The 26,008-nt window shown below is 44.6% G+C and overlaps 1 protein-coding gene across 1 annotated transcript in view; it reads left to right on the forward strand.

Annotated features, from left to right (window-relative positions):
* Window positions 1-26,008, forward strand: part of KIF5C (kinesin family member 5C) — a 147,162-nt gene that overhangs the window by 72,829 nt on the left and 48,325 nt on the right. The window contains exons 9-12 of the mRNA XM_032479416.1: window positions 2,261-2,365; window positions 2,735-2,883; window positions 15,378-15,526; window positions 25,600-25,775. Of these exons, the coding sequence (XP_032335307.1) occupies window positions 2,261-2,365; window positions 2,735-2,883; window positions 15,378-15,526; window positions 25,600-25,775 (579 nt within the window). The remainder of the gene's footprint in view (window positions 1-2,260; window positions 2,366-2,734; window positions 2,884-15,377; window positions 15,527-25,599; window positions 25,776-26,008) is intronic.

Here is a 26,008-nt window from a genome sequence, read left to right on the forward strand (position 1 = left end):
CGGGAGGGACGTGAACTTCAGAGAACAGGAAGGATCTCCGTGTTATAACAGGTTCAGCTAGGAAGGGGCTCTGCCGTTGGAGTGTGGCGGTCCTGCCTCTGCAGGTTTGTTTGCTGATAGAAGATCTGGAACAGGGGGCTCTCCCTGCCTCCCCTGCTTCTCTCTGCAGAAGGCACGAACTGACTGCGTCCTGTGTGGGCAGCCTTAATTCCTTCAGGCTACGGGGCCTGGTGCCAGTGTTTTACCATAGTCCTGACCCTTCTCTGATTTTGTCAGGGTTTTCTTTTGGCATCTGTGCCCTGTTAATGCTCTCCCAGGCACTGGCTGAGGACATCCTCCAGACCAAACAGGCTTCCCAGAAACTCCCACCTGCCCACTCCCAGCCTCACTTCCGTAGCACTACTAGAGGCTTCTGCTGCCACACCCTGGCTGGGGGCCCTGCCCTCCTGGGGCGACATCACAGAGCAAGTACCTGTGCACAATGCCACGTGGCCCCCGTCATCACTGACATTGTGCTGACTGTCCCCATCAGGGCCAGCCCTGAAGCTCGGTCAGTCTCCCAAACTGTGTAATTTATCCCCACTCACTGAGTTGCTGTACACCAAGTTATGGCCACAAACATCCGTGTAAGTAATGGCCACTTGGATTGTCCTCCTGTGTGCATTTATAAAGCCTTGAGCAGAAAATCTGGATAGTCCTAGTTGGGAGTGGAAAATTGTGCTGGTCCAGGCTTGTCACTTCAATTAAACAGACGCCCACCAGAACAGGAGTTCGGAGCAGCATTGCTTACTTCTAGACTGACCGTTAGCAGCCAGCGTCTGCCTTGCTTCCACACTTGCTCTATGGGTCCTGACAGAGTTCCCAGTGACCCTTTCCCTCTTCCCGAGCTTGCCCTGTTAGCACAGAGCTGAGTACTTAGGGCGCCGATGCAGCTGAAAAGTGCTTCATGCTGGCAGTTGAGAGTGGAAGCCCGCACAGTGTCGCTGTTGCTGGTGATATTTATGAGGTCGCGTATGTCGTTTCTTATGCTGTTAAACATCTGTTTTCCTTGCCCTAGGTGCGACTGCATGAATCTGTCAGCGTGATCTAGTAGAACGGAGCTCTGGGTCTGACTGCCCCTCTCCCCTAAATAGTGTTCTTCCCTGGGGTGGGCAGCATGACATCCCTGGAGCTCCTTTTGTCTGTAAAAAGAAGGTGATTGTACCTGACTTGCATATTTCATGGAGTTAAGATGGGTTAAATATGAAAGCACCTTGAACAACGCTGTGAGAATAGACTATGACTGTTTGTGACCCAGCAGCTGTTACTTCTTCGTCCATAAGCAAGGGTACCCACACACACGAGGTCCAGAGAGATGAGAATCTGTCCTCTTTGAAAATATCCTCCATCTAGACATGCATTCAACTCTGTTGTTGGGAGTTTCCCCTTTATACATAATTGGCGCAGTTTAAAACCATTTCTGTGCTTTTCTTTCTTCAGAGAGCAGCCGCTCCCCCTGCATCATTTGTCCAGTCAGCAGAGCTATGAATCACGTTGAGTTCCCCTTTTTCTAGCGTCTGTGAACTGCTCTCTACCTAAAGCAAATGCCGTAAATACGAAATTACCAGTAATGACACAGCCGAGGAGGAAAGGTGCACGGTCCCTCTGCTGGCAGAGGAAAAAAAAGACAAGTTCACTATGTAATACACGTTTTCTTGACTTTCCCTGCCTCATCAGGTATTTTCCTTCTCGGATGATTGCTCTTTTTTTCCTTGCCGTGGGAGTAAGTAGGGAAGGAATGGAGAGTCTGGATAACCATTCCTACCGCCTCAGGTCCTTTGCCTGAAGTTGGAGCTTGTGATTTACACATTCTCAATGCGTCCATTCGTTGTGGCCAGGACAGCGTCTCCTTTCAACCCTTCCCCGGCGTGGAGACAGTGATTCAGCCTCGCAGGACCCCAGCCTGTCTGTAGTGACAGTGCTCTTGGATCCTCGTTTCTCTGGGGTGCCCCTGGGAAGCATCTGCCACCACTCCACTTGAGGCATTTCAGCCACTCCCCTGAAACCTAAGTGAGAGGGAAATGACAACGAGAGAGGACAAATCCCCAGCCTCAAGCATGAGGGACATTTTATCACCATGATTCTTTCTTACTTTTCTTTTTCCTTGTGTTCCGGGAGGATTCGCGTGGGCCCCTCCTCTCCGCTTGCCCTCCTGTGCATCGGAGTTTTCTCCTCAGCTTTTGCCATCCTGTGCAGCTCTGTTTTCTCTTCTCTCTGGTAGGTCAGCAAAACTGGTGCCGAGGGAGCTGTTCTTGATGAAGCTAAAAATATCAATAAGTCTTTGTCTGCTCTTGGAAACGTGATCTCTGCCTTGGCAGAAGGGACGGTAAGTGATCCTGTCCCCATCTATTAAATGTTATTATGGGAAATCGTTTTTTGGGTCCATGTCCTCTCTCTGCCACACACCCCAGGGATTCATTTGTTTTTGTTTAAAAGGGACAGGGGAAATCCTGGCTGTGGGCACTGCGCTTGCTAGGAGATCTAGCCCATTAAAACGTGTTAATGGTGATGCTAATTTCATATGACCCAGGTCCCAGAATGGGCATTTCTAAATTTTGGCAAGAGCCAGAGACCAGGCAACAAATTCTTATTTCACACGTTTCTGAGCCCAGTGCTCCCATCACTAACTTGCTTGCCTCTGTGTTTTTCCTTCGAAGGGTCTGTAACAGCCGATATTTTTTCTTTTCTTAAATAGAAAACACACGTGCCATACCGGGACAGCAAGATGACTCGGATTCTTCAGGACTCTCTGGGCGGGAACTGTAGAACCACCATCGTTATTTGCTGTTCCCCCTCAGTCTTCAATGAAGCTGAGACCAAGTCAACGCTAATGTTTGGACAAAGGTGTGTGCGGCCTCTCGTAACCTATATGCTCTGAGCTGGGTCTTAGGTGTTAGGAGTGAATGGCAAGAGGCTAGAGTCAGGGAGGAAACAGTGAGGAAACAAGCTGCCTGTTAGTCAGTTGCATCTACTGGGTGATCTGTCAACTTGAGGCATCATTTATTGAGGCCAAAGGAATCATTATGTTTAAAAAAAATGGTCAGAAATACGCTTATCAAAGGTGTAATGTTAAGAAAAAACACTCACCCTTGTAGATGTGATTGTTGGTAATTCAGTGGAGTGTTACTTTTCTTGTTCGTGGGTTGAAGTCTAACTCTCAGATTCACAGGATTTCAAGTACACACAACTCGAGTCTGGTAACAACCACTTAGGATTGAATGGTAGTACTACTGCCACCAGTAACTACTTTAGTGTTTGGGAATCCATTGCAGATTTGCTGACAGAACAACCGAAACTGAGATGAATGTAGAGTAGTAGCATAAAGACAACAGGGCAGTGGGGAGGGAATCCTAACACTCACCCTGGGGGTAGGAGATACAGCATGTATTCGAGGAAGATGGCAGCCGTCCTTTCACCTACAAAAATGTCCAACAGAGCTTTCCTAGATATCTGAGACGTGTTATTAGGGAGGCAGCGGGGACAGTCAGTAATCCTACAGCAACATTCACAGGTATGAGTTAGTTCATCCCTTCCTTTCTTGCCCAAGACCTAACCTCCTTTATTCACGATCCCTCAGTTTCAGGCGTTCAGCCCCATTCTCTCTGCATGGCTACCTCACATGTGGTTCCTAGAGTGCTTGGGTACTGTGGATTGGGGCGATCTGAGCATCTTCAGGACTCAGTGGGCTGAGCTCCTGTGGGCTCCCACCCTGAGGTTGGGAGAGGTGGATTCTGCCTCCATCCTTCTGGTCAATCTTTAGACAAGTTACTAGTTCTGCGCGGGCTCCAGCTGCCTTCTGCATGGAGCACTCTCTCTGCCTTCCTCCTGGGAATGTGCTGTGTGGTTATGCCTGAGAAAGAGTTTAAGATGCCTAGAGAAAGGACAGATGGCGGTGAGCATTCTGGATGGGAGATTGTGATGTCTTGTTTAAACCACATTAAACAACCCCAGTCATTTCCTGAACCCTCAACAGAACATAGAATTACACAGTCGTGGCACCTGTGGGATGTCTAAATAAATAATAATTACACTGAACTGTTGTAGAACTAATGTATCTTTTAAATTGGATTTGGGTCCTTTACTTCCTCTCAGATCACTTCCTTGGTTAGCCAAATGCTTAAGTCAGTGGATTGTAGTAGGATAACACCTACTGTTCTTGGGGGTTAGGGGATGCCTATACCTGGCATCTGCTTATGGGAAACACAGAATACTGTGGTGATCATCCTGCCTGCCCCATCTCTCCTGGTTTCTTAAACTTAAGCTTTAACCACTTCCTCTGAAAACATGTTTGAGGAAACCAGCACCAAATGCATATATAAAGGAAACATCTCTTTAAAAATTTTTTCACTTGCAAAGCAAAAATAAACTGCATCTTTGCAAGCCAGACTCCTCCTGGGGCGTGGGCTCTGCCTCAAGGCTGTTGCTGTTGGTAGTCATTTGCAACTGTCTGTAAGGGAGAGTTTTAGGTAAGAGTCCAAATAATTATTTTCTTTCTTCTGATCTCAGTGAGGCCTTTGTCAGCATCGTTATTATCACTAGCTTTCTTTTTTAAAAAGGAACTAGCATGTGCCAGGCATGTCAAAAATCCTCATAGAAATTTAGTCGGGCAGGCATCCTTCCCCTTTGTACAGGGATGGAGTTGAGGCTGGGCTGTAAGCCATTAGGTACTGCCCCTGAGGCCACACAGCCAGTAAATGCTGGATGTTGGAGGACGAGACTGTATCATTTGACCCACAGCCTCTCCCATGCGGGCTGCTTGACCAGGAACCCTGATGAGCACAGGCCCCTGGGGTCGGTTACTCCAGCTTTGAAGCTAAGCTCTGCTCCTGACCTGTTCTCTCTTGTTTTCTCTTCTCTCGGAGCCTCAGTCTCCTTGCCTGAAGGAGGAAAGATAATAATGCCTACTTCTTTTTTTTTTTTTTTTTTTATTAAAGTGTAGTTGATTTACAATGTTGTGTTAGTTTCCAGTGTACAGCAAAGGGATTCAGTTACACATATATATACATATATATGTATATGGTCTTTTTTCATATTCTTTTCCATTGTGGTTTATTACAAGGTACTGAATGTCGTTCCCTGTGCTATACACCTTGTTGCTTATCTGTTTTATACAAAATAGTTTATATCTGCTAATCTCAAGTTCCTAACTTATCCCTCCCCCTTTTTCCCCTTTGGTAACCATAGGTTTGTTTTCTATGTCTGTGAGTCTCTATCTGCTTGGTAAATAATTTGCTTGTGTCATTTTTTCAGTTTCCACAAATAAGTGGTATCATATGTTACTCGGCTGCCTCTGTCTGACTCACTTCACTTAGTAAGTGATGATGATAATCTCTAGGTCCATCCATGTTGCTGCAAATGGCATTAGTTCATTCTGTCTTGTGGCTGAGTAGTATTCCATTGTATAATTATAACTCATCTTCTTTATCCATTCATCCATTGATGGACACTTAGGTTGCTTCCATGTCTTGGCTATTGTAAGTAGTACTGCTATGTACATTGGGGTGCACATATCTTTTCTCTAGATATATGCCCAGGATTGGGATTGCTGGATCATATGGCATCTCTGGTTTTAGTTTTTTAAGGAACCTCTGTACTGTTTTCTATAGTGGCTGCGCTAATTTGCATTCTCACCAACAGTGTGGGAGGGTTCCCTTTTCTCTCTTGAGTACAGTGCCTACTTCTGATGATTGTTGGGAGGATTAAATGAATTGCTTCAGTTTTTACTTAGCACAAGGGCTGGCATGTAATAAGATGTTGAGTGATTGCAAGTTCCCCTTTTCCTCCATCTTTCAGCAGGCTTGGGAAAGTCACGGTCATGGATGGGACTGGACTGAATATGATATAATGTACAGGATATGACTGTCATATAAGGAACAGGACTGAATGAAGTAGACTTAGAATTAAATTCCTGTAATGAACGATTAAAGAAATAGTGCTAATAGTGGTAATTTGGGATTCCGGGAAATAAATAGTATGTCAGTTGTGTTTTCAAATGAAATAGGTCGGTCTGTATTCCTTTATCAGCACCATCTGGATACTGGGCTCCATGAGGACAGGGACTGTTCGTCACTGGCATCAGTTGTCCCAACCAGCACCCAGCACAACTAGGACACAGTAGGTGGTCAGCAGATCAGTGTTACCAAGTAGATGAGCAGATGAATCTAATGCTTGTTTTGTAGAATTCCTTAGAACATGAATGTGGTTGCTGAGCCATGACACCATCATGTCCAGAAGTTTGGTTAGATTTACATCTGATTTGTTTTCCCACCTGTACTTAGAAATGTGTGAGGTTTTGTTCCCTTGCCTCCATCCTTGACTTAGTTAATGGATTCTTCAAGGACATCTAACTTCTCTGTGGGGCCAGTACCTGCTTTGTTGTTAGATATGCCCGTTGAACCTAATTACACAGCAGACACGAGTCTGAGCATCAGGTTAGACATGGTATCTGATAGCTGGTGAGATCAAGCACTTTGAACTCAGAAAAGACTGCCGGGCACCTCCCAAATTCAGTGTAACGAGTGTTCATTATATTCTTGTTGCCAGACAAGGGGTGGCCAGACCTAAGGGCAGCACGCAGCTCTGTTGCTATTGCCATATGATTCTTTCCAGGACAGGAATAGCGTCCATGTTTGTTGCTAGGCTGTACTGTATTGATGTTCTGCATAAAACAATAATAGGTCCTTTGAAGCAGAAGAAACATGGCAGGGTGTACAGACGCCTGAGGGCAGCCCACGGAATCAGCACTCTTCAGGACTCTCGATTAGGTACCAGAATTTAAAGGGAAAGCTACACCGTGTCGGCTTCTTGGTTTCAGTGACGTATCCTAGCTCTTCTCTTGGGTCAGGCCTGTCCCCTTCAGTCCCCTGAAGGCCCAGTGTTGTGCTGGGAAAGAAGTAGAGCCATTTTCTGTGTTCTCAAAGAACTTTTAATTTGGGCAAGGAGGAAATTCAGGGCAACACTTGAACTTCCAGGCAACAGAGAGTCAAAATCTGTACTCTTGTCGAGAGGCTGAACACTTCCTGCTTTAAGGGCTGGGGACTCAAATTAGGGCACTTTCATTGATTTTTCTATTTCATCTTGCTTTCAGCACTTCATTTTTGTAGTCTTTAATTACTCTTCCAAAGTACTTTTATAGCACAATTCGGAAAAGATATTTTTAAATTTTAGAAGTATAAACTCAAATCACCCAATTATCTTGGAAGCCTGTTTAATGTACCTTAATTTGGGGTGGTAATGAGGGGTCAGGGAGCCTTGAGGGGGTGGGCCAAGCGGTTTAGAGAAAGCCTGAATCAGCATGTCTTTGACAACAAGAGTTTTGATTGATGTAGCATGAATAATTCAAAGGCTTTATTTGTATGTTAAGTGTGAAAAGAGAATTGATAGTTTAGGGAAAGTAATATTCTTTTTTCCTTTCCTGATGAGCACTTTTTGAAAAAAGAATTGTGCCATTTCCTGCTCAGTTTAATGGCAGCTGGATTAGGCAGAGCCTGAGTCATGTACATGCAAAATGCCTGTTACCAGAGCATGATAACAAGTTACCTGCAGGACTCGAGCAAGCACTTTGGCCAAGGGAGATGCTTGGCTACAGTTTCGACATAAAATGAAGAAAGACTCAAATCACCCCCCACTGGGGGGCCTGTTGCCAAAACACCGATAGGGTTAATTTTTGCTCTTGGAGGAGGAAATGCTGTGGATGACCGTGAATTTAACCAGGTGCCAAATCTTCATCCAAGTTGGTCATTTGTTAATGTTTCTCAGCAGACAAGAGCTTTTCAAAAGACAAAATTTAAAGCCTTTGATTTCTCCTTCCCTAAATCCCCCATTCATGAGCAGGGAAATGGCCTCACAAGGAAATGGGATGGTGCTTTGTGGCAGTCGTGTTTCCAGAAGAAGGTTAGGTGGGTATGTGGGAACTAGGACCCAGAGCAGATTAGAAGGTGTGATGTTTTTATGTGTTAACTTGGCTAGGCTGTAGTAGCCAATTATTTCATCAAACACTAACCTAGGTGTTGCTATGAAAGTATTTTGTAGATATGCTTAACATCTACCATCCGTTGATTTTAAAGCACATTGCCCTTCATGACATGGGTGGACCCTATCCTATCAGTTAAAGGCCTGACGAGCGAAATCCGAGGTTTTCTGGGGAAGAGGAAATTCTGCCTCAAGACTGCAGCGTTAATTTCTGGATGAGTTTCCAGTGAGCCAGTTTCTTCATATAGGTAGATAGCTAGATCATTCATCTGCCTACCTGTCTATCATCTATCTATCATCTGTCTGTCTATCTGTCTATCTGTCTGTCTGTCTATCATCTGTAAATCTGTATCTATCCTGTTGGTTCTGTTGCTCTGGAGAACGCTGACTGATAGAGAAGGATGTTGGACTGCCCTCTCTTACCCCTCAATGGTAGTATCTCAGTCTCTTTATCTCTCTCACATATACACCATTCACAGTATAGAATCACACATTACAGATTTATTCTATGTCTTGAAGGGTGGGTTTGTCAAGAGTTTCTTGTTTAAATGCCAGTGCTATCCTGGGGAGGGAAGGAAAATGCTGAAAACAAGAGGTAGGAAGCTACCAAGATTAAACATCTTCCTGGCTTTTCCAGAGGGGACCAAGGTAATTTGAAGAAACTCCAATAGTATGTAGTTTCTGTATCATTTAGGATTGATTATGGCCGGAAAGTTTGCGTATAGGCAATTATTGAGGACATACATGGGAATGGGATTTATTGAGGACACAGTGTTGTGAACCGGTCGTGCTAGGACTCCTCCTCTTCAGCAGGGGTTTGATTCAGGTGTTAAATCAGAGTGTTGTCACTTTGGGGGCTTAGCACAGGTGGTGGAAATGGACCTGATCAGCAGACTTGGAAGTCTGGGCACGTGCTTCTGAACACGTAAACTGCAAGTTCAGTGACAGAGGGACTGAGAGGTGCTGGGAGGACATAACAGAACACATGAGGACAGGGAAGCAGAATCTTCCTCCTTCCATCCCAGTGAAATATGTTAGTAGAATCCTTTTCTGACTTACCTTTCTTTGTGTGGGGATCTGTGTGGACGATGTACTGTGGCCTCTGCTCTTTGTCTGCTGAGCTTGGTCTGCCTTCTCCAAAGGTGGTTAACATTCGTTAGCCTTGAGATCTTTTAAAAACTGGGTCCTACTTCCCTCCCTGTGGGGAGAAGAGATATATCTGGCCCAAGCCTAGATCATGTATTATTTAAGTGGTGCTGAACTGTCTAAAGCAAGCTGAGGCAAAGAAGAACTGCAGAACAGATACCTGATCACTGTACCTTCAAGACTGGGCTCATTTGTGCTAAGTAGGTCTTGATATTAAGCTATAAACCTGATATTAATTAAAGTTCTTCCCTTAACCAGCCTTTGGTTAGGATTTTGCTCAGTGTCTGCTATGGTTTTAGTCTGTGGAACAGGCATTTAATTCTGTATACAGCTTAGTGGCTCTGGTTTGAAAAGCCAAACAGAGGATCTTTGGAAATGAAGCCTCGAGATACTTTTGCGTTCCTTTGTGAGTGATGAGGTCACGCTGGATTAATGCAATGTTATCACAGTGAGACTGACCCATAAAGATGATGAGTGAGCAGTAGGTTCATGGCTACAGTAAGGCTCCCGTGCATTATTGGTTTGTTTTCCTATATCAAGGAGATAATGTCCCAAAACTGTACAGCGGGATGGTATCTCTATTGCTATCTATGTAGCTTCAGCTAGACAAAATGATAAAACCTGCCTTAAGAGCAGCTCTTAAGGTCTACAATTCTATCAATTTTATGTTTCCTTGTAAGCTACCTGAAATTCTTTTGGAAGCCAGGCTAAGCAGTAAGTGCACATGTGTGTGCATGTGTGCTCATGGGTCCCGGCATTATGTCCACGTGCAATCCTGAGTTTCCAGGATCCGTGTTGATTCACTGTGTTTGAACAAAGTCCAAATGTAATGCTGCTTAGTGTGATTGACAGCTAGCAAGTATGCAGAAAGTGCCAAGATGGAAGAGTAAGGGCTATGAGAGCTGGAAGACACTTGGACATGCTCTGTAGTGGGCAAGGGAAAAGCCAGTAGACCACTGGCTAACCCACTGATGGCAACCTGCTAAACACTGACACGGGAGGAAAGGGAGTTGTGAGTGGCAAAATTAGATAGAACCTAATCATTAGGCTCTTTTAGTCTGTACATTTTCCTAAAGTTTGTGGTAAAAAGCAAAAGAGATTGTAGATATTCAACATCCTTTTATTCTGGATCTCTTGTGGGAATGAGACACTCTTTATTCCACTTTGCAAGGTTGATTTCAACATCCTAGATAGGAGAATATTTGTTCTACTGAAAAAAAAAAACACCTCCAGGCACAGAAGTTCAGTAGCTCTGTTAGTAACTCTTGTTTATTCCACAATCTAGAAGTTCTTGTATCTGACTTGATTTCTTTCTACATCATTTTTTCCTCTTATTTTTGTTGAATATAACATACATAGAATAAAATAAATTTAAGTGGGCAACTCAATAAAATTCTGACAAATGTATATACACATGTACCACCACCCAGCCTCTTGAAAACCTCTCTTTTGTACCCTGGAAGTCAGTCCCCATCTCTGAAGGGTAAGTGTCATCCTGACTTCTGTCAACATATTGCCTGTCTTTGAACTTCATACAAATAAAAACATACAGTATTGCTTTGTATCTGGCTTCTTTTATGCAACATTGTATCTTTGAAGTTCACTCCATTTTTAGATGTAGGAGCAGTTTATTCTTCTTATATATAGGATTTTGTTATCTGAATATAAAAGGTATGTAGCCATTACTGTTGTTGGCTACTTGGATTGTGCTCATCCTGGGGCTGTTATAAATGAAGTTGCTATGACATTGGTTGTCATGTGTTTAAGTGAACATATGTCCTCATTTCTGTTGGTTATTTACCTATGAGTGGGATTGCTAGCTCATAACGTTATGAGATATTTAGTTTTAATAGGTAGTTTTCCAAAATAATTAGACTGGTTTACCTTCCCTCTGGGAGCAGTTGAGGGGTATAGTCACTGCATGTCCTCACCAACACTTGGTATTATCAGTTTAAAATTTCTTAGCCATTCTGTTGGGTGTGTAAAGGTGTCTTATTGTTTTATTTCTCATTTCCCCAGTGGCCAAGGATATTAGGCACCCTTTCTGGGTGATATTTATTGGCACTACTTTTGTGAAGTTCCTATGCAAATATTTGCCCAGTTTTTGTTTGTTTGTTTTGTTTTTGGTTTTGGTCGGCTTTTTTCTTATTGATTTGTTTATAGGGGTTATTCTGGGTAAGTCCTTTTGTTAGATATATGGTTTGTTTGTATCTTCTCCCACTTTGTAGCTTATGTTTAAATTCTTTTGATGGTGAGTTTTAATGAAAAGAGGGTAATTAATTTTAATGAAGTTAACTATCTTTTTTCTCTGTCCTAGTTAAGAAATCTTTCATCTTTGCCAACTTGAGATCTTGAAGATATTTTCCTGTTTTCTCCTAGAGAGTTTATTGTCTTACCTTTCATATTTATGTGTTTTTTTTTATGGTAACTATTTTTTTTATTAATTGAAGTATAGTCAGTTTACCATGTTGTGTTAATTTCTGGTGTACAACATAATGTTTCAGTCATACGAGAGCATACATATATTCATTTTCATAATCTTTTTATTATATGTTACTACAAGATATTGAATATAGCTCTCTGTGCTATACAGTAGAAACTTGTTATTTATCTATTTTATATATACTAGTTAGTATCTGCAAATCTCAAATTCCCAATTTATCCCTTCCCATCCCCTTCCCCTGACCCAGCCCAGTAACCATAAGTTTATTTTCTATGTCTGTGAGTCTGTTTCTGTTTTGTAAATAAGTTCATTTGTGTCTCTTTTTTTTAAGGTTCCACATATAAGTGATATCATATGGAATTTTTCTTTCTCTTTATGGCTTACTTCACTGAGAATGCCAGTCTCCAGGTCCATTCATGTTGCAGCAAATGGCATTTTGTTCTTTTTTATGGCTGACTAGTATTCCAGTGTGTGTGTGTGTGTGTGTGTGTGTGTGTGTGTGTGTGTGTGTGTGTACACACACCATATATAATAGAAGTTGTGGCACATTTATGCATATGATTCATCTGGAATAGAATTTTTTAATATGTTATTGGGGGAGTGGATAAAGATCATCTCCCCACCAACGCCATGTATTTAAAGGACCATCCTTTCCCATTGTGCTGTTGTAAATCAGATGGCTATGTACCCAAGTGTCTGTTTCTGGAGAATTTATTCTGTTTCTATTCTACACTTTCTAGACGATTTAATCAGTTTTAATTACTGTGGCTTTATAATAAGTGTTGATATTCCATCCACTAGCTTTGTTCTTCAAAACTGTATTTGCTATTCTAGGCTTTTGTTATATCTTTTATAAATCTTAGAATCAGGTTGTCAATTTTTATATGCACATGCAAACCTCCTGGGATTTTATTTCAGGTTATTTTAAATCTGTAGAACACTTTTGGGAGAATTAACATCTTTCCCAATCAGTTAGCTGACTTCTTCATATTCTACCTTTAGTGGATGGAGAGGCATGATGCTCTGCTTCACTGGGGACTGAGTGAAGTCTATCTAGGGCACTGGTAGGACACATGGTTTACCACCATTGTTCTCAGTTCCAAATGGGAGCTGGTTTGTAAATCTTCCATCTGCTTCTCTGAATTGTTTCCGTACCTCTGCTCTGTTCTGTGCCCTGGGACAGTGACCAGTTTGGACAGCGACAATGGGCTCCGTTGCCTCTGTCGTCCAGTTAGGTTCTGCCAGTGAGGAAGGAACTTGGGCAGATAGTCAGAAGGACAGAGGAGAGGGAGGTCAGGGTATTAATTTCTTGGCTCCTTCCCTGCAGGGTCACTTTGGATTGGTTCTGTTTCTAGACTAAAGGCTATTACAGCTCCCACTGGGCAGCCTTTTTTTTTTTTTTTCTTTTTTTTTCTTTTTTAAGGGTTTAAAAATTTTTTTTAATTTTGTTTTTTGTTGAAGTATGGTTGATGTACAATATTATATGTGACAAATGTACAATATAGTGATTCATAATTGTTAAAGGTTATACTCCATTTATAGTTATTATCAAATATTGGCTCTATTCCCCATGTTGTACAATGTATCCTTGTAGCTTATTTTATACCTGATAGTTTGTACCTCTTAATCCCCTAGCCCTGTCTTGCCCCTCCCCTCTTCCCTCTCCCCGCTGGTCACTGCGAGCTTGTTCTCTGTATCTGTGAGTGTGGGCAAGCTCCTTACAGCTCCTACCTCTGGGCCCCCTTCAGCCTAAGGGTGGTGATGACTTCCCCATCACTAATGTGGGGTACATATTATCCCCGTTATTTCCAATCCTCCTCCTCATACCTTTATTAAATGCTTCCCAATTTCAATTGACTATTTCCTGCCAGGACTCTGATTACTACAGAAGTGGAAGAAAGAGAACTTTGAAAATGAAGATCAGTTATACCAGGGATAACTTTGCCAGGGCTGCTCACAAAATTGGACTTCTGGCCAAACCTGCCTGAGGGCAGCATGAAGGCTCTACCCTTCTCTTTCTGGTATCACTGGAAATCATCAGGAGACTCTTTAGGATGTAAAAAAAAGTAAGACAGGTAGCCTCAAAGTATCCCCTTAAACATCCACAGGCATTTCAGCCATAGGTTGTTTTTCCCTGTCTGACTTAACCAAGTTGCTAAGGGGTGCCGTGGTGTTTGTGCTCATCTGAGAAACACCCACGGCGCTGCCAGAGGATGTTAGAAGGCGAGGTGAGAGTGTCAGATTGGCACAGACTTTAACGTAGCGATAAAATTGCTGCTGTTTGAAAAATTAGAGTTGAAGCACTTCTGGGGACAGCAGCTGTAAGCTACAGTGAGCGAGGGAGAATTATACTAATTCTTAAGTGGCGTCTTACATTGAAATCATTAACTCCTCTGTTGACAGTTAAGTTATTTAGTTGTCTGCTTTAGGAATTAATTTTTAGAATGACATCTGCAGCACTGGTGAGGGCTGCTGAGTTTCTTTCACTGAAATAGAAATTGTGTCCAAAATGTCATTCCATGACAACAGTAATTAACCCGAGTCACACATCAGATAGTGCTGGCAAATATGACAGGACCAGAAGGGGTGGGAGTTTAAAATGAAAAAGTCAATAGCAAATAAAGCAGCGTATCACATGTTTTTTTTTAATGAAGCTTTTACTTCTTAAAAAATAAGTAATAAGTGGAATTCTGCCATTGGCAGTTTACTTTTTAATTGGACAAGTCTGCTTATACACATTTCTATGTGTAAGTAGGTGAATTGTGTCTGTTGTCTTTAGTCCCAGCTAGAGATGCCACTGCCTGAGCCCTCACCAGTTGCTCCCTTGAGTTACTGTCAGAATATCCGCTGTGGCATCATACATCCCCCAGGCCATACGCCCTGAGGAGGTCACTCTCTTATGTCACAGATAGCAAAATAATGGTCATTAGATATGTTTGTTTGTCCTACACAGCGCTTTGAAAAGACGTTTTAAACTGGGGGATACAAATAATAATCTCAGTTTCTGACTTTTCGTGAAAAATAGGATGATATGAGAACAATGGGCCCTCCACTCCTACTTGGTGACGATTGCTGGGGGGTGGGGGCGGTGGGGAGGGGCAGGGATGTGCTCAGCAGGGAGCCATGGTTTCGCCTGGCCAGCCAGACTCTGTAAAGTGGCCCGCCTGTCCCAGGAGGCATGTTGACATGTGTTCAACACGTTAGGGATGATTCTAGGTATCAGATGTGAGAAAGAGACACAGCTGATTGTTTTAGTCTGTATATTTATTGGTATAAGAAACTGTAAGCTGTAAGGCCAGATACCTTGTCTTGCTTGTCTTGGTATATCCCCAGGGTTTCATAGATGTTAACTGAGTTGAAAGGAGGCTCTACTTGGGCAGATGAATCTGGCAAAGGTATGCAAGGTGCTTAAAGGAGGATGCTGAATGTTTGGAAAAGGCTATAACCATAAGTTAGTGTGAGAACAGAGGGAATAAATAGTGGCAGAGGGGAGAGAGAGAGAGTTGACCCTGGCAGATAATCTGAATGAAAATCCATTGGATCTAGAGTCTGGCAGGAGGTAAAGGGGGAAAAAAAGGGAAAAGGTGAGTTTGGAGCCTTGGGAGTAGTGGTGCCATTAATGCAGCGAGGAGGGTGGTAGGGAAAGGTGCCTGCCTCCCTCCTGCTCTCCAAGTCCCAGTCTGTTGACATGAAAGGAATTTGAGGCTTCATTGTGTTCATGATTTAGCCAATGCTGGTAGCGATGCTTAGAATTTTTCCCCGATGTTTTTAACCCCAGGGCTAAGACCATCAAGAATACAGTCTCCGTGAACCTGGAACTGACAGCAGAAGAATGGAAGAAGAAATATGAAAAAGAGAAAGAGAAAAACAAGACTTTAAAGAATGTTATCCAGCATCTGGAGATGGAGCTAAACAGATGGAGAAACGGTGAGGAAGAATGAGAGGCAGAGTGAGGCATGAGTGTGTGCTTTCTCTTTCCTGCAACTGTTGGCATCCTGGGACACCTGGGAAAGAGGGGATGGATGATGGCGGAGCTTGGTCCTGCCTTGCAGCAGCCTGTGTGCACACGCAGGTGTTTTCTTATTCCCTAGCAACCGACCATCCCCGCCCCCGGCCCATCACTTGGCTGACACACACTCTTAGTGTGGGCAGGTGACTTGGCGAGGTCGCCTTAATCTATTTCCGGTGAAATGCCCCCTCTCTGTGACTGTAACTCCTTCTCTGCTAGCCATGTTTGAGGTTCAGAGGGCAGTGCCGAGACGTTGGGGACTCCGACTGCTTTTGATTAAATGAAAAATGTCATGCTCTGCTTTGTGAGTTTTATCATTGATTGGGGCTTGAAAGTCACCTCTGGCAAATATTTGCATTTTTGGGCCCAACTCCTCTTCATGCTTTGCTTCTTCAGAGCCAGAAATAGAGGATTCCTGGAGAAGCTCTGTCCTAAAGTGGAGTCTTGAAGGCTTGTTTCGTGACTCGTTTTTCTCTTTCCCTGAAACGTTCTCGCTGGTTTGTTCTCCTCAGAGAAAATACCTCAGAGAGCTGACGTGCAGTGGTGGGTGGGCTGTGGGTGAGGCGCTGAAGAGGGGTTTCCAGATCCAAGTGCAGACAGGTCACTTGTGCGGTTTTCGCTGTGTGGGGGAGGTTGGAAGATAGCAGTCTTTTTTTTTAAAAACTGAAACCAGGCAGGTTGGTGTGTGTGTAGGGGGCTAGTGGGTAGCTGGAGGTTGCCCTCCAGATTCTCTGCTCTTGTGCTGGGGATTTATTTCAGGTGCTGCATCAGCTCGCAGTCTAGGGTGAGTGTAGGAGCGTGGGGACTGCCGTGCAGGATCGGGAGGTAACCTGCCTGCTTGTAGCTGCAGAGTTAGCAGCCGCTTCTCCTGTGATTCTGTTTGCCGCTGCTTTGGTTAGGAAGGGCGGGGTGTCAGTGAGCTACTGTTCAATTGAAAAACAATTATGTGGCAAACTAGCATTCAAGAGAGGTTCAAGAAATGACCTGGTAGCCTAAATAACACAATCCTTTTCTTTTGGGGAGAGTTTTCTAGCTGCACACGTGTTTTGAAAGCTGCTAGAATCGTTGAATAATTCAGCACCTGCGGCTGGTGGCTGATTCCTTGCAGTTTGGCAGGAGTAGGGGAGTGGGGAGGAGTGCTTGGCTAGGCCGGGAGCGGCCGTATGAAATTTTGTTCTATTTCTGGGATCCTCTTGGGTCACTTCTCTGCTGGGCAACTGGAACATTCAGTAAAGCCTTTTAATAGAGGGAGGAGGGACTGGCCTTAGAAACACTGTGGTGTGGGCAACTAACCTTGTTTTTTTCTTTTCTTTCCTATCCCTTGCCAAGCTGCAACCCTCCAATTCTCCATCCCTCAATGAGCCGTCCTCCGGGGTCTGCCCACTGCCCTGTTGACCTCACCCACGCCCACGCCTAGCATCTCTCTTGGGCACTCCCCCTGCTCTTGGACTGTTCCCTTGGCATCATTTTAACTGTTTGTCTCACTTCATCCACCTTGCTGATCTCCTCAGAGATTTACTGTTTTCCATGCCCTCTAGGGTGAGATCCTACATAAATCCTTAAATTACGTAATTTGGAAAAACTAAAAAAAAAAAAGTAATAATAATTTGGGAAAACTAATTATGGCTCCTGGCATATGACAGACTTTTGGAAATGTTTCTTGTATACACACGTTTGATGCGTCACTGGAGGTGAAGGTGTGAGCGGTCAGGCGTGGTCTGTGTCCTCCGGGAACTTCCAGGCTGACGCGGCGTGGACTCCAGCCACGATCAGTAAACGTGCGATGACAGTCTGTGCTGCATGCCAAGAAGCACAAGTATAAGTGCTAAGAGTTCTTACAACATGGGGCCCTGAGCTTGACTCAGAAAGTCAGCGAAGGTTTCTCCCAGTAAGTGACATGGGGAATAAGAGCTGAGAGAAACAGGGCAGTTAGCTGAGCGAAATAGGAGGTGAGGAGGGGGGAAGTGGGGGTGGGATGGAGGGGGCCGTGTTTACCATGGCCCTGAGGAGTGAAGGAGCACTGGCCTGAGATGGGCCAGGAGGGTGAGCAGGCCTGTGTGGGGCTGTGCAGTCCTTGTTCAGGGTTTTGATCACTGTCTTGGAAGCAGCGAGAAGCCATTTGAGGTTGTCAAGCTACAGACCCTGTGATAAGATTTGCATTTTTGAAGATCCATTGGTTGTGTTGAAGAATGAGCTGGAGGGCATGGGAGGGAGTCTAGGACCCGGGGTGGTCTTCCAGGGAGGAGATGACAGTCGTTGAATGACAGGGCAGTGGAGAGGGAGAGGGGTGGATGGACCAGGTTGGTGTTTAGGAGGTGAAAGCAGCAGGGTTGCTGAGGAGTTGGCTATAGGGAGAGAGAGTGTCCAGTTTTCTGACTTACTGAGTTGGATGGAGGGCAGAGCCATTCACTGAGACAGGTAACTCTGGAGAAGAACCAGACTGGAGATCGGGGTGAGGAGGGGTGTTTGAGGTGCCTGGTGGAACATCCAGATGAAAATGCCAGATAAGAAGTTAGGTCTGAGGGTCTGGAGCTCAGAGGAGCTGCCTGAGCTGCAGAGAGAAACGTGAGTGGTGGATCTTTAGGAGGGACCTGAGGCATGGCTGAGGTGAGGTCGTCTGTGGACTGTGGAGAGAGGATAGGGAAGGAGAAGCGGGAGGGGTCTTGAGACGCCTCCCCCACCCCTCTGCTGCACCATTGCCATGTAATCGCTGAGTGATGGGGAGGAGGGAGATTAGCAGCTCTGCTGTCCTTGCAAGCTAACACTCACATTTTAAAAGTGATTTCTTTTTTCCCCAGGAAGCAAAACTTTTCAAATGTTGAGAACCTACTCAAGTGGTATAACATTCAGGCAGGAAGCGAGGCAGGTGGAGGTGTGGGGCAGTGGTCCTCTGACCAGTATGAGGGAAGGACTGTTTCAAGGATTAACTGCATGGGCACGTACAACAAAACCCAGGAGGCTTTCTGTCCCGTTCTAGGCTGGGCGTTTAATCCTCCAGCAGCCCTTGAGGCAGGACAGGAGACTCGCCCAAGATGACTCCGCAGGGCGCTTGACTCCTAAGTTCATTCTCTTTCCATTGTGGGTGCAGCCTGCATGAGCTCTTGTGGTTGTGTTTCAGCCAGGGAGATGGGCGTGAAAAGAAGGGACTGGAAGTCCTTCCGTGGTGCCCCTTGCATCCTGATTCCTCGTGGTTGTGAGGGCACGGCTGGGCTGTGTCAGCTTGAGAACCGGGGTTTTGAAGGGTGGAGTAGAGAGAAGAGGCAATGCCTGCCACTGAAATCCAAGGGGCAGGATATTTCCAACTTTCTTTTGAAAGCTGACATACACATTGGTTCCAAGCTTGTGGGAGGCAGCTGCTGAGTTCACCGCCGTGACTCCCGGGGGTGGATATTTCCACATTGCGGTCAGAACGCATTAAAGGAGTGTTGTCGGCTCTGCGCCCTTTCCCCTGGGAAAGAGATTCCCAGCTTGGCGTCGCACAGTGTTTATAATTTAAAAGTCTGTCTGCTCTGCTCCAGTGGTGGGAGAGCAGGAGCCGAGGTGCGTAGCAGAGAAAAGCGTGCGTGCTTGTGCCTTTTCCTGCTTGCTGTTATAGAGAATGAGGTAGGAATACAAAGGAATGGGGAAGGTAAAATAATATGATGTCTCAACGGCAAATCGAGTCCAGGAAGATACTGTAAATAAATGGAAGGAAGTATGTCTCGCCATAGGAGAGAGCATTGCCTGCTCAAAGTCATTCAGAAGTCGGGAAACACTATCCTATTACATGCCTATGGGCCGGCTCCTCCCCTCGCCCCCACGTGTACTCTCCGAGCTTCATGGGCTACTTCAGGTGGCGGCTTTCTCCTCTGGGCGTAGTAGAGCATTGATTCTCAGAGCATGGCCTGTGACTCACCAGGCATATACCACACCAAGCCTTAATTCATTTCTGCCGCTGCCGTTGAAGGCAGCATGGCCCAGAGCCCGTACACGGGGGCTTCAGGGGAGGCCATGCCTTGTTTTTATAAAGAAAGGATGGGGAAACCCAGTCTCCTGGCTCTATTCCCCGCTGGGCCAGTGAGGGTCCTGCCCCTCATAAACAAAAAGAGAAGAAAGGGAACTATATTCAATCTCTTGTAATAATCTATAATGGAAAAGAATCTGAAAAAGAATAGATAGATATGTATGTATAACTGAATCACTCTGCTGTACACCTGAAACTAACACAACATCATAAATCAACCATACTTCAATTAAAAAAAAAGAAAGACCATGAGTGACTCACAGAACGGGAAGAACAGCAGAGGAACCGGGCTCACAAGGGGCCACACCTGCAGTGAATCCCCTCTGAACGTGTTTTCCGTCCTTGCCTTGTATGTTGGAGACTCAGAGGCCTGGGAGGGACAGGGACACAGCACTGGGTGGTGTGCTTTGGCTGGAGAAGGACAGGACACCCCGATGTTGTCTGACCCAGACTGCACACACCAGAGGGGGTAATTCCTCACAGGGAAGTCGGGGTGCTGTTACAACAATGGGTGTTGAGTGGCTGGAAAACAACCCCTGGCCACCACAAGCTACTAGTGACATCTTGTGGGCTGAAGTCGACGGACAATTTTTCTTCCAATCTGGAGGCTCTGTTGGCAACTTGCGCCTCATGGAAATTTGTTCAGCCTGCTTGTTTAGGGACAGATAGAGGCAGTGGGCAGTGGGCAGAAATAGGACCTTTTTTTTTCCCCCCAGCTCGGTTGCTTGTTGATCATAAGTATAGAAAGGACTCAAACCATCCTCTAAATGGGGGTAGATTTAGGTAGTTGAATTCAGAGTGAATTACGGCTCCCAGTTCTCCCCTGCCCTTCTCCCCAGCAGTCCATCAGGAAGACCGTGGACAGCAGGATGGCAAAGAGGGCTGAAGGCCCAGGGCATGATGCTTAGAGGGGCTGAGTCCCTAGTTCCCCGTCGGTCTTTACACGTGCCCTTCTCTGATACTTCTATGAATTTTGTTCTTTAAAAAAAAACTTTACAAGGGTTTTAAGTCAGAGAAAGAGGCCCTGAAAACCCAGGGGTCAGAAATGGATGAAAATAACCTGATGACACGGCATATCTGCATCGTCTCTCACATAATTAAATACAGTATTAACTGAGGGGATGGAGGTTTACCCCACCTGCTGAAGTCAGGCAAAGAAATTATTTCATCACAGGCTGGGAAGGCATGGAAAAATCAGCCATCTCTAAAGCAGATCGGTTCTCCAAATTTAAAACCTGCCAGGCCAGCAGGCTTGGTGCCCTGACGAGCTAAATCTGTAACCTCGAGTCTGATCCGGGCTCCGTGGAACTGTGTGGCCTCCATAGTTGGAACACAGTTTGCTCTTTTGGCATTAAATGTGTAAGAGATGCTGGGCCCCCTCTCGGATGCATGATTACGGTGGAAGCTCAGAGGTTAGCATTTTGTTTGAGAGATCTAATTTGTGAGGCCCTCTTCCTTCTTTTGAGAGCACAACCAAGCACTAATAGAAATTCTGGCCGCTAGGAGAATCGTGTGGCCTATTTCAGAAGCCAAGAATGTAAAGAGGATGCAAAGGCCTGGGTGACCAGTTTATTAGAAAATTATTCTAGAAGGGATTAGAGAATGTCTTAAGCTTCTTACAGTATTTCGAGGAACTAGGGTGAAAGATGCTATTTGCGTGCAAAATAATCCCTTAAAGGGATGGTGTTTTTTTTTCAAACCTCCCATTTATATAATGACATCTTGTATCCAGCTGCTGTTACCCATCTGGCAGCGTAAAGATTTCCTTTTTGTTTCCTTGGTATAGAAATTACCTACCATTAGGTCTGCCACTGGGCCTGTTTAATTGGTATTAAAAGAAAGCACCTTCTTTGCCAGATCTGATCTGGTTTCTGGCGGAAGCTGTGAGTGACCAGCCAGTCTTTGCCCTCGGGTTTCTGAGAGAATGCAATTACCTTTCTCTGTTCTCCAGAGGCTTTAGGGACTCAACTTATGAAAAGGGTAACTAGCTTGTTGCTACTTCATGTGTGAAATTTTAATGAATTACTGGCAGTCTAATGGTTGTCTTCCTTCCTTCTTTTTTTGGAAAAAACAAACCCCAAAAAGCCCGTTTTAGAATTTTTAATTAATAGTCTTAACAAGAATTTTTGATTAGTCTGTCATTCTTGTTTATTGCAATTGATGGATTTCTACTTTTTGTGGAAATGTTATTTATGCCCTCTGGGGGTTTCATTTTATAATTAAAATGCTCTGCCAACCTTATAGGTATGCTCCAAGTGAACGCTCCTGTGTACACACAAATCTTTATAGTCCTTAAAGGTAATTGCATCTGACAATAGGAAATGCCAGAATGCTTATTTAAAGAAGGAAAACGTTTCTTGGGGTGGGGGTGGGGGTGGGGGAGCTTTCATTCTAGAAAATCAGATGCTTTACAATATTAGAAGCTCTTTCCCTATGGACAGTAAGGTATAAATCCTCAAGGGATCAAATCAGAGAAATCTGCTTTTCACGCAAAGGACAATAAAAATAAAAATAGATGCTAATCTTCGCTTGTGGTCCTTGTCCTCCCGCCACCAGATTCTAGGGCCTTATTTCTCCCAGGTTTGCTTGCAGCGGTCTTGCGTGTTACAGTCAGTTACTCCGTAATCACCTCGCGGGGCTTCTCCGGAGGCCCGGGCCACTGCAGTGCGGGGAGCAGTCTCCATTAACGCCGTGAGATCGCCATGGAGACGGACTGCCTCCTGTCAGGTCTGCACAGTGCGGGGAATTTACAGTCCCCAGACGTGTCTGCGAGCTGGACGGTGTAGTTACCAGGGACGCTTCTGGAAGTCATTTTCTCCGTCCTTTGAAGGGCAGCGGTGTTTGGGAAGACGGGCTCCTGGCCCCTCTTCGGGCAGGAGCTGTGCGCCCCCACAGACGCCGCCGCTTTTGTTCCTGCTTGTTGCCGCTTTGTTCTTCTCGGCCTGAGAGCGGCTGCTGCAGAAAATAATCCTGCCTGCCTGACCTTTAGAATAAAAACTCGGAGAGGCTCGTTGTTCAGATGTAGCTTTGTGGGGGACACGTTGATGCTTTGATTCTGAAACTTGTGCAAGGGAAAGCAGAAATTCTGCTCTGGCTTCAAATATTGTTTTCATAATAATAAAAATAAACCCAAAAGGCACTTGCATAGCTATATCGTGTTTCACGTTGGAAACAGCTCTAACCACCAGACTTGTTGTGAAGACCCCAGACACACTAATCTCAGAGTAAGTAAAAATAGTAATTTACCTGCAAAACCTGAAAAGTTGACAGTTTGTCAGGCAGCGTAGGGAATAAGAGTTGGACTTTAAACAATAATACCTTTTGTGCTTTTTTCATATACTATTTTAATTAATGTTTAGAACAGTGCTGTGTTAGAGGCATTGTGTTTCCTTGCCTTTACGAAAAGCAAACCAAGAAGTTAAGCAGGAGATGGGCTTGTGATTAACTAGATCTGTAGAAGGTGCGGCGTGGCTTAGCATCCCGCCACGGCGCTACAAGTATTCATGCAGCGTCTGCTGGTGGTGGTCAGGGTGCCTCAGGGCAGCCCTGGCTAGCTTGTCAAACCTCTCTAATCTGGGACAACCTTGATGCTTGGTGATGCCGTCATTTCTCAGTGGAAGAAGAGGGCAGCTTTAGGGGGAAGTCAAGTCTGTGACTTGGTTAGAGCAGGTCACCCACTGCGGGGTTGTGGGGTTCATCCCTGACTCCTGCCCACTCTGATGAATGGAAATACTCACTGGGTAGCTCCTTAGTTCACTCCAGCCTCAAGATATCACTACCTCTCTGGCCATTTGGAACCAAAGAACACAGGGAATATGTCTCTTCCAGGTGTTTTTGTATCTTACCTCTAGACTTGGAGTGAGTTGGCCTATGAACAACATGACCATGTTCTGGCTGGTTTCTGGTCTAGTACAGTTAAGAATTTCATCTTCATCATACTTAAGCTGGAGGATCAAATTCATACTGCAACTGGATTGCCTTGTTCACAAATTTCAGAAGGTAGGACTGAAAAATTATAGATATAGTCATGATCCAAGTTGGGGGAGGACATTTACCAAGTGTTAGTAGTAAAATTCTCTGAAGAAGGAACAGAATTGGGAGGTAGAGGTGAAGGAGGACTTTTAGTATACATTCTATGGTTAGAAAAAGATATTTACATATATAATTATAAATACATATACATATATATGTGTGTGTGTGTGTGTGTGTGTGTGTATATATATATATATAATGTTTTAACACTCCCTCACCCCCTGTAATCCTTAGGAACTAGAACACGATACTGCTTTTATGGCCCATGGACTCATTAGGCTGTAGAGAATATAGATCTTTTAATTGGATGAAATCCAGTCTGCACAGTAAGGTTGTTGATGGATGCTTTAAACCAGGAATTGGAACTGAATGAAATATTGATTTGGCTCAGGCTCAGTTCAAAGGCTACTCTAATATTCTGGTTTTGTTTCAGGTCAAAAATTTCAGAAAAAAGCTTAGAAACAGTACAGTCTAGTTGAGCTTTAGAAGAAAAAAAGGCCAGCTCAGTTTTGTATTCAGTAAGCTAATCATATATTTCAAATTGCTACTTCAAATAGAATCGTGATACCAAGGTGAAATCATTGGGTGTTAATTTTATTTGACGTGGAGGCCTATGGTACCATTTTGTGATTATCAGATGAGATAATGGAATCTTAGGCAGCAAAGCTAACCCATCACAAAGTGCTTTGTTTGTATTGTGATAAATGCATACGATGTTCAGTTGGGTTCCTTGAGATGTGATGTATACTATTTATGAAGCCGTGGATTAGGAGCTCAGTTCTAATTCTGTTTTTTGTTTTGTTTTGTTTTGTTTTGTTTTGTTTTGTTTTGTTTTGTTTTTGAGAAATTCCCTCTGGCTCAGGGCAGTTTTCCTGGGGTATTTCCACAGAATGCATTTTATGGGCTGAGAACTGGGTGAGGCTTGGAACGTTGCAGACGCTCACTGATTGTAGCAAACTGAGTGTGAAGTTGATGGTAAACATTGTGATGGAAAAGTATGTTTGGTTTTGGTTTGCTTTCCAAGAAGATATTTAAGATACACAGTTGAGCCACATGGTTCTCCTTTTTATGCAGTCTGTCTTTGCAAGGTGGTTTCCTTACTAGGGAATAGCTGTTGGCCAGCATGAGAACGTCACCTTTTCCCTCAGTTAGCCTGGTCACATTTGGAAATGCTTCCTTCGAAGGCCCCGATAAATGCTCCTCTGCAGACTGAGAAGTGGCATACAGGGTATCTGCATGGTATTCTGGATGGGCTGCCTTTTCTTTCCTGGGACTACCTGATATCATGAGAAATTATTCTATTTGAACTCTCCAGTCAAGCCAATTAATTCTGACCTCCCGGGGGAGAGAGTGGTGGTGGGACATGTGTTTGTACAACGTCAGTCAGAGTTCCTGGGCCCAGGGCTACCCTGACTTCCTGCTTCCGAGTCAGAGATTCTTAGATTCTGAGAATTTGGGCCCTACAGTGTTCTATTACCAATGGCGAATTTGTTCCTTGATCTGGCTGTTTCTATTCATAAAACAGTAACCTAATTAATTGTAATTAGGATGCCTCAGAGGTCTATTTCCCTTTGAATCATTCACTAGAGAGAATATGATTCAAGTAAAGCCCCAGCATATTCCTCCATGAAAGAAAAGCGTATGCAAAAAATTCTGGGTATCACTGCAAAGTTGGATTCGTTGAGCACTCATGTGGTTGATGGAACCAGTTTCCTTAAGTGAGACATCACAAGGGAGGGAGTGTTCCATAGTCTTCTTCTTCCTTAGACTAGTTTTGGTCAGTGAACTATGACCTCTCTTTGTCAAAGAGAAAGAACACAAACTCTTTAACTCTATACAACAGCTCCTATTGTGTTCTGTGTCTTTTTCACGGGAGTGACTATTTTTGGAACTCTTCCTGGAGGGCTGCATGCTGCATTTCTTCAATCCCCAACTCCTCTTGGCTGTGCCTTGTAGGAGAAGCTGTGCCCGAGGATGAACAGATCAGTGCGAAGGACCAGAAGACCCTGGAGCCCTGTGACAACACCCCCATCCTAGACAACATTGCCCCCGTGGTCGCTGGCATCTCTGCAGAGGAGAAGGAGAAGTATGATGAGGAGCTCTCCAGTCTCTACCGGCAACTGGATGATAAGGTCTGTAGCCAGAGATTATGGTCCTCACTCTGGTGCAAAAACTAATGGTGGCACATCCCAGCCCTACTGGCCAGAAGCAGCTCAAGTCCCAGGGAACTGATGTGGACTGCAGACTGATGTTTATGTCCGCCTTCCCAATATCTACCCAGCTCTTCACTGGGCAGACTCGGGGAACTGGATTCATGTGGAATGGAAAGTTGCAGGGAAATTGGGCTGGAAGAGTGGAATGTTGG

This window comes from Camelus ferus, chromosome 5 (genome assembly GCF_009834535.1).
Source record: "Camelus ferus isolate YT-003-E chromosome 5, BCGSAC_Cfer_1.0, whole genome shotgun sequence".
Lineage (NCBI taxonomy): Eukaryota > Metazoa > Chordata > Mammalia > Artiodactyla > Camelidae > Camelus > Camelus ferus.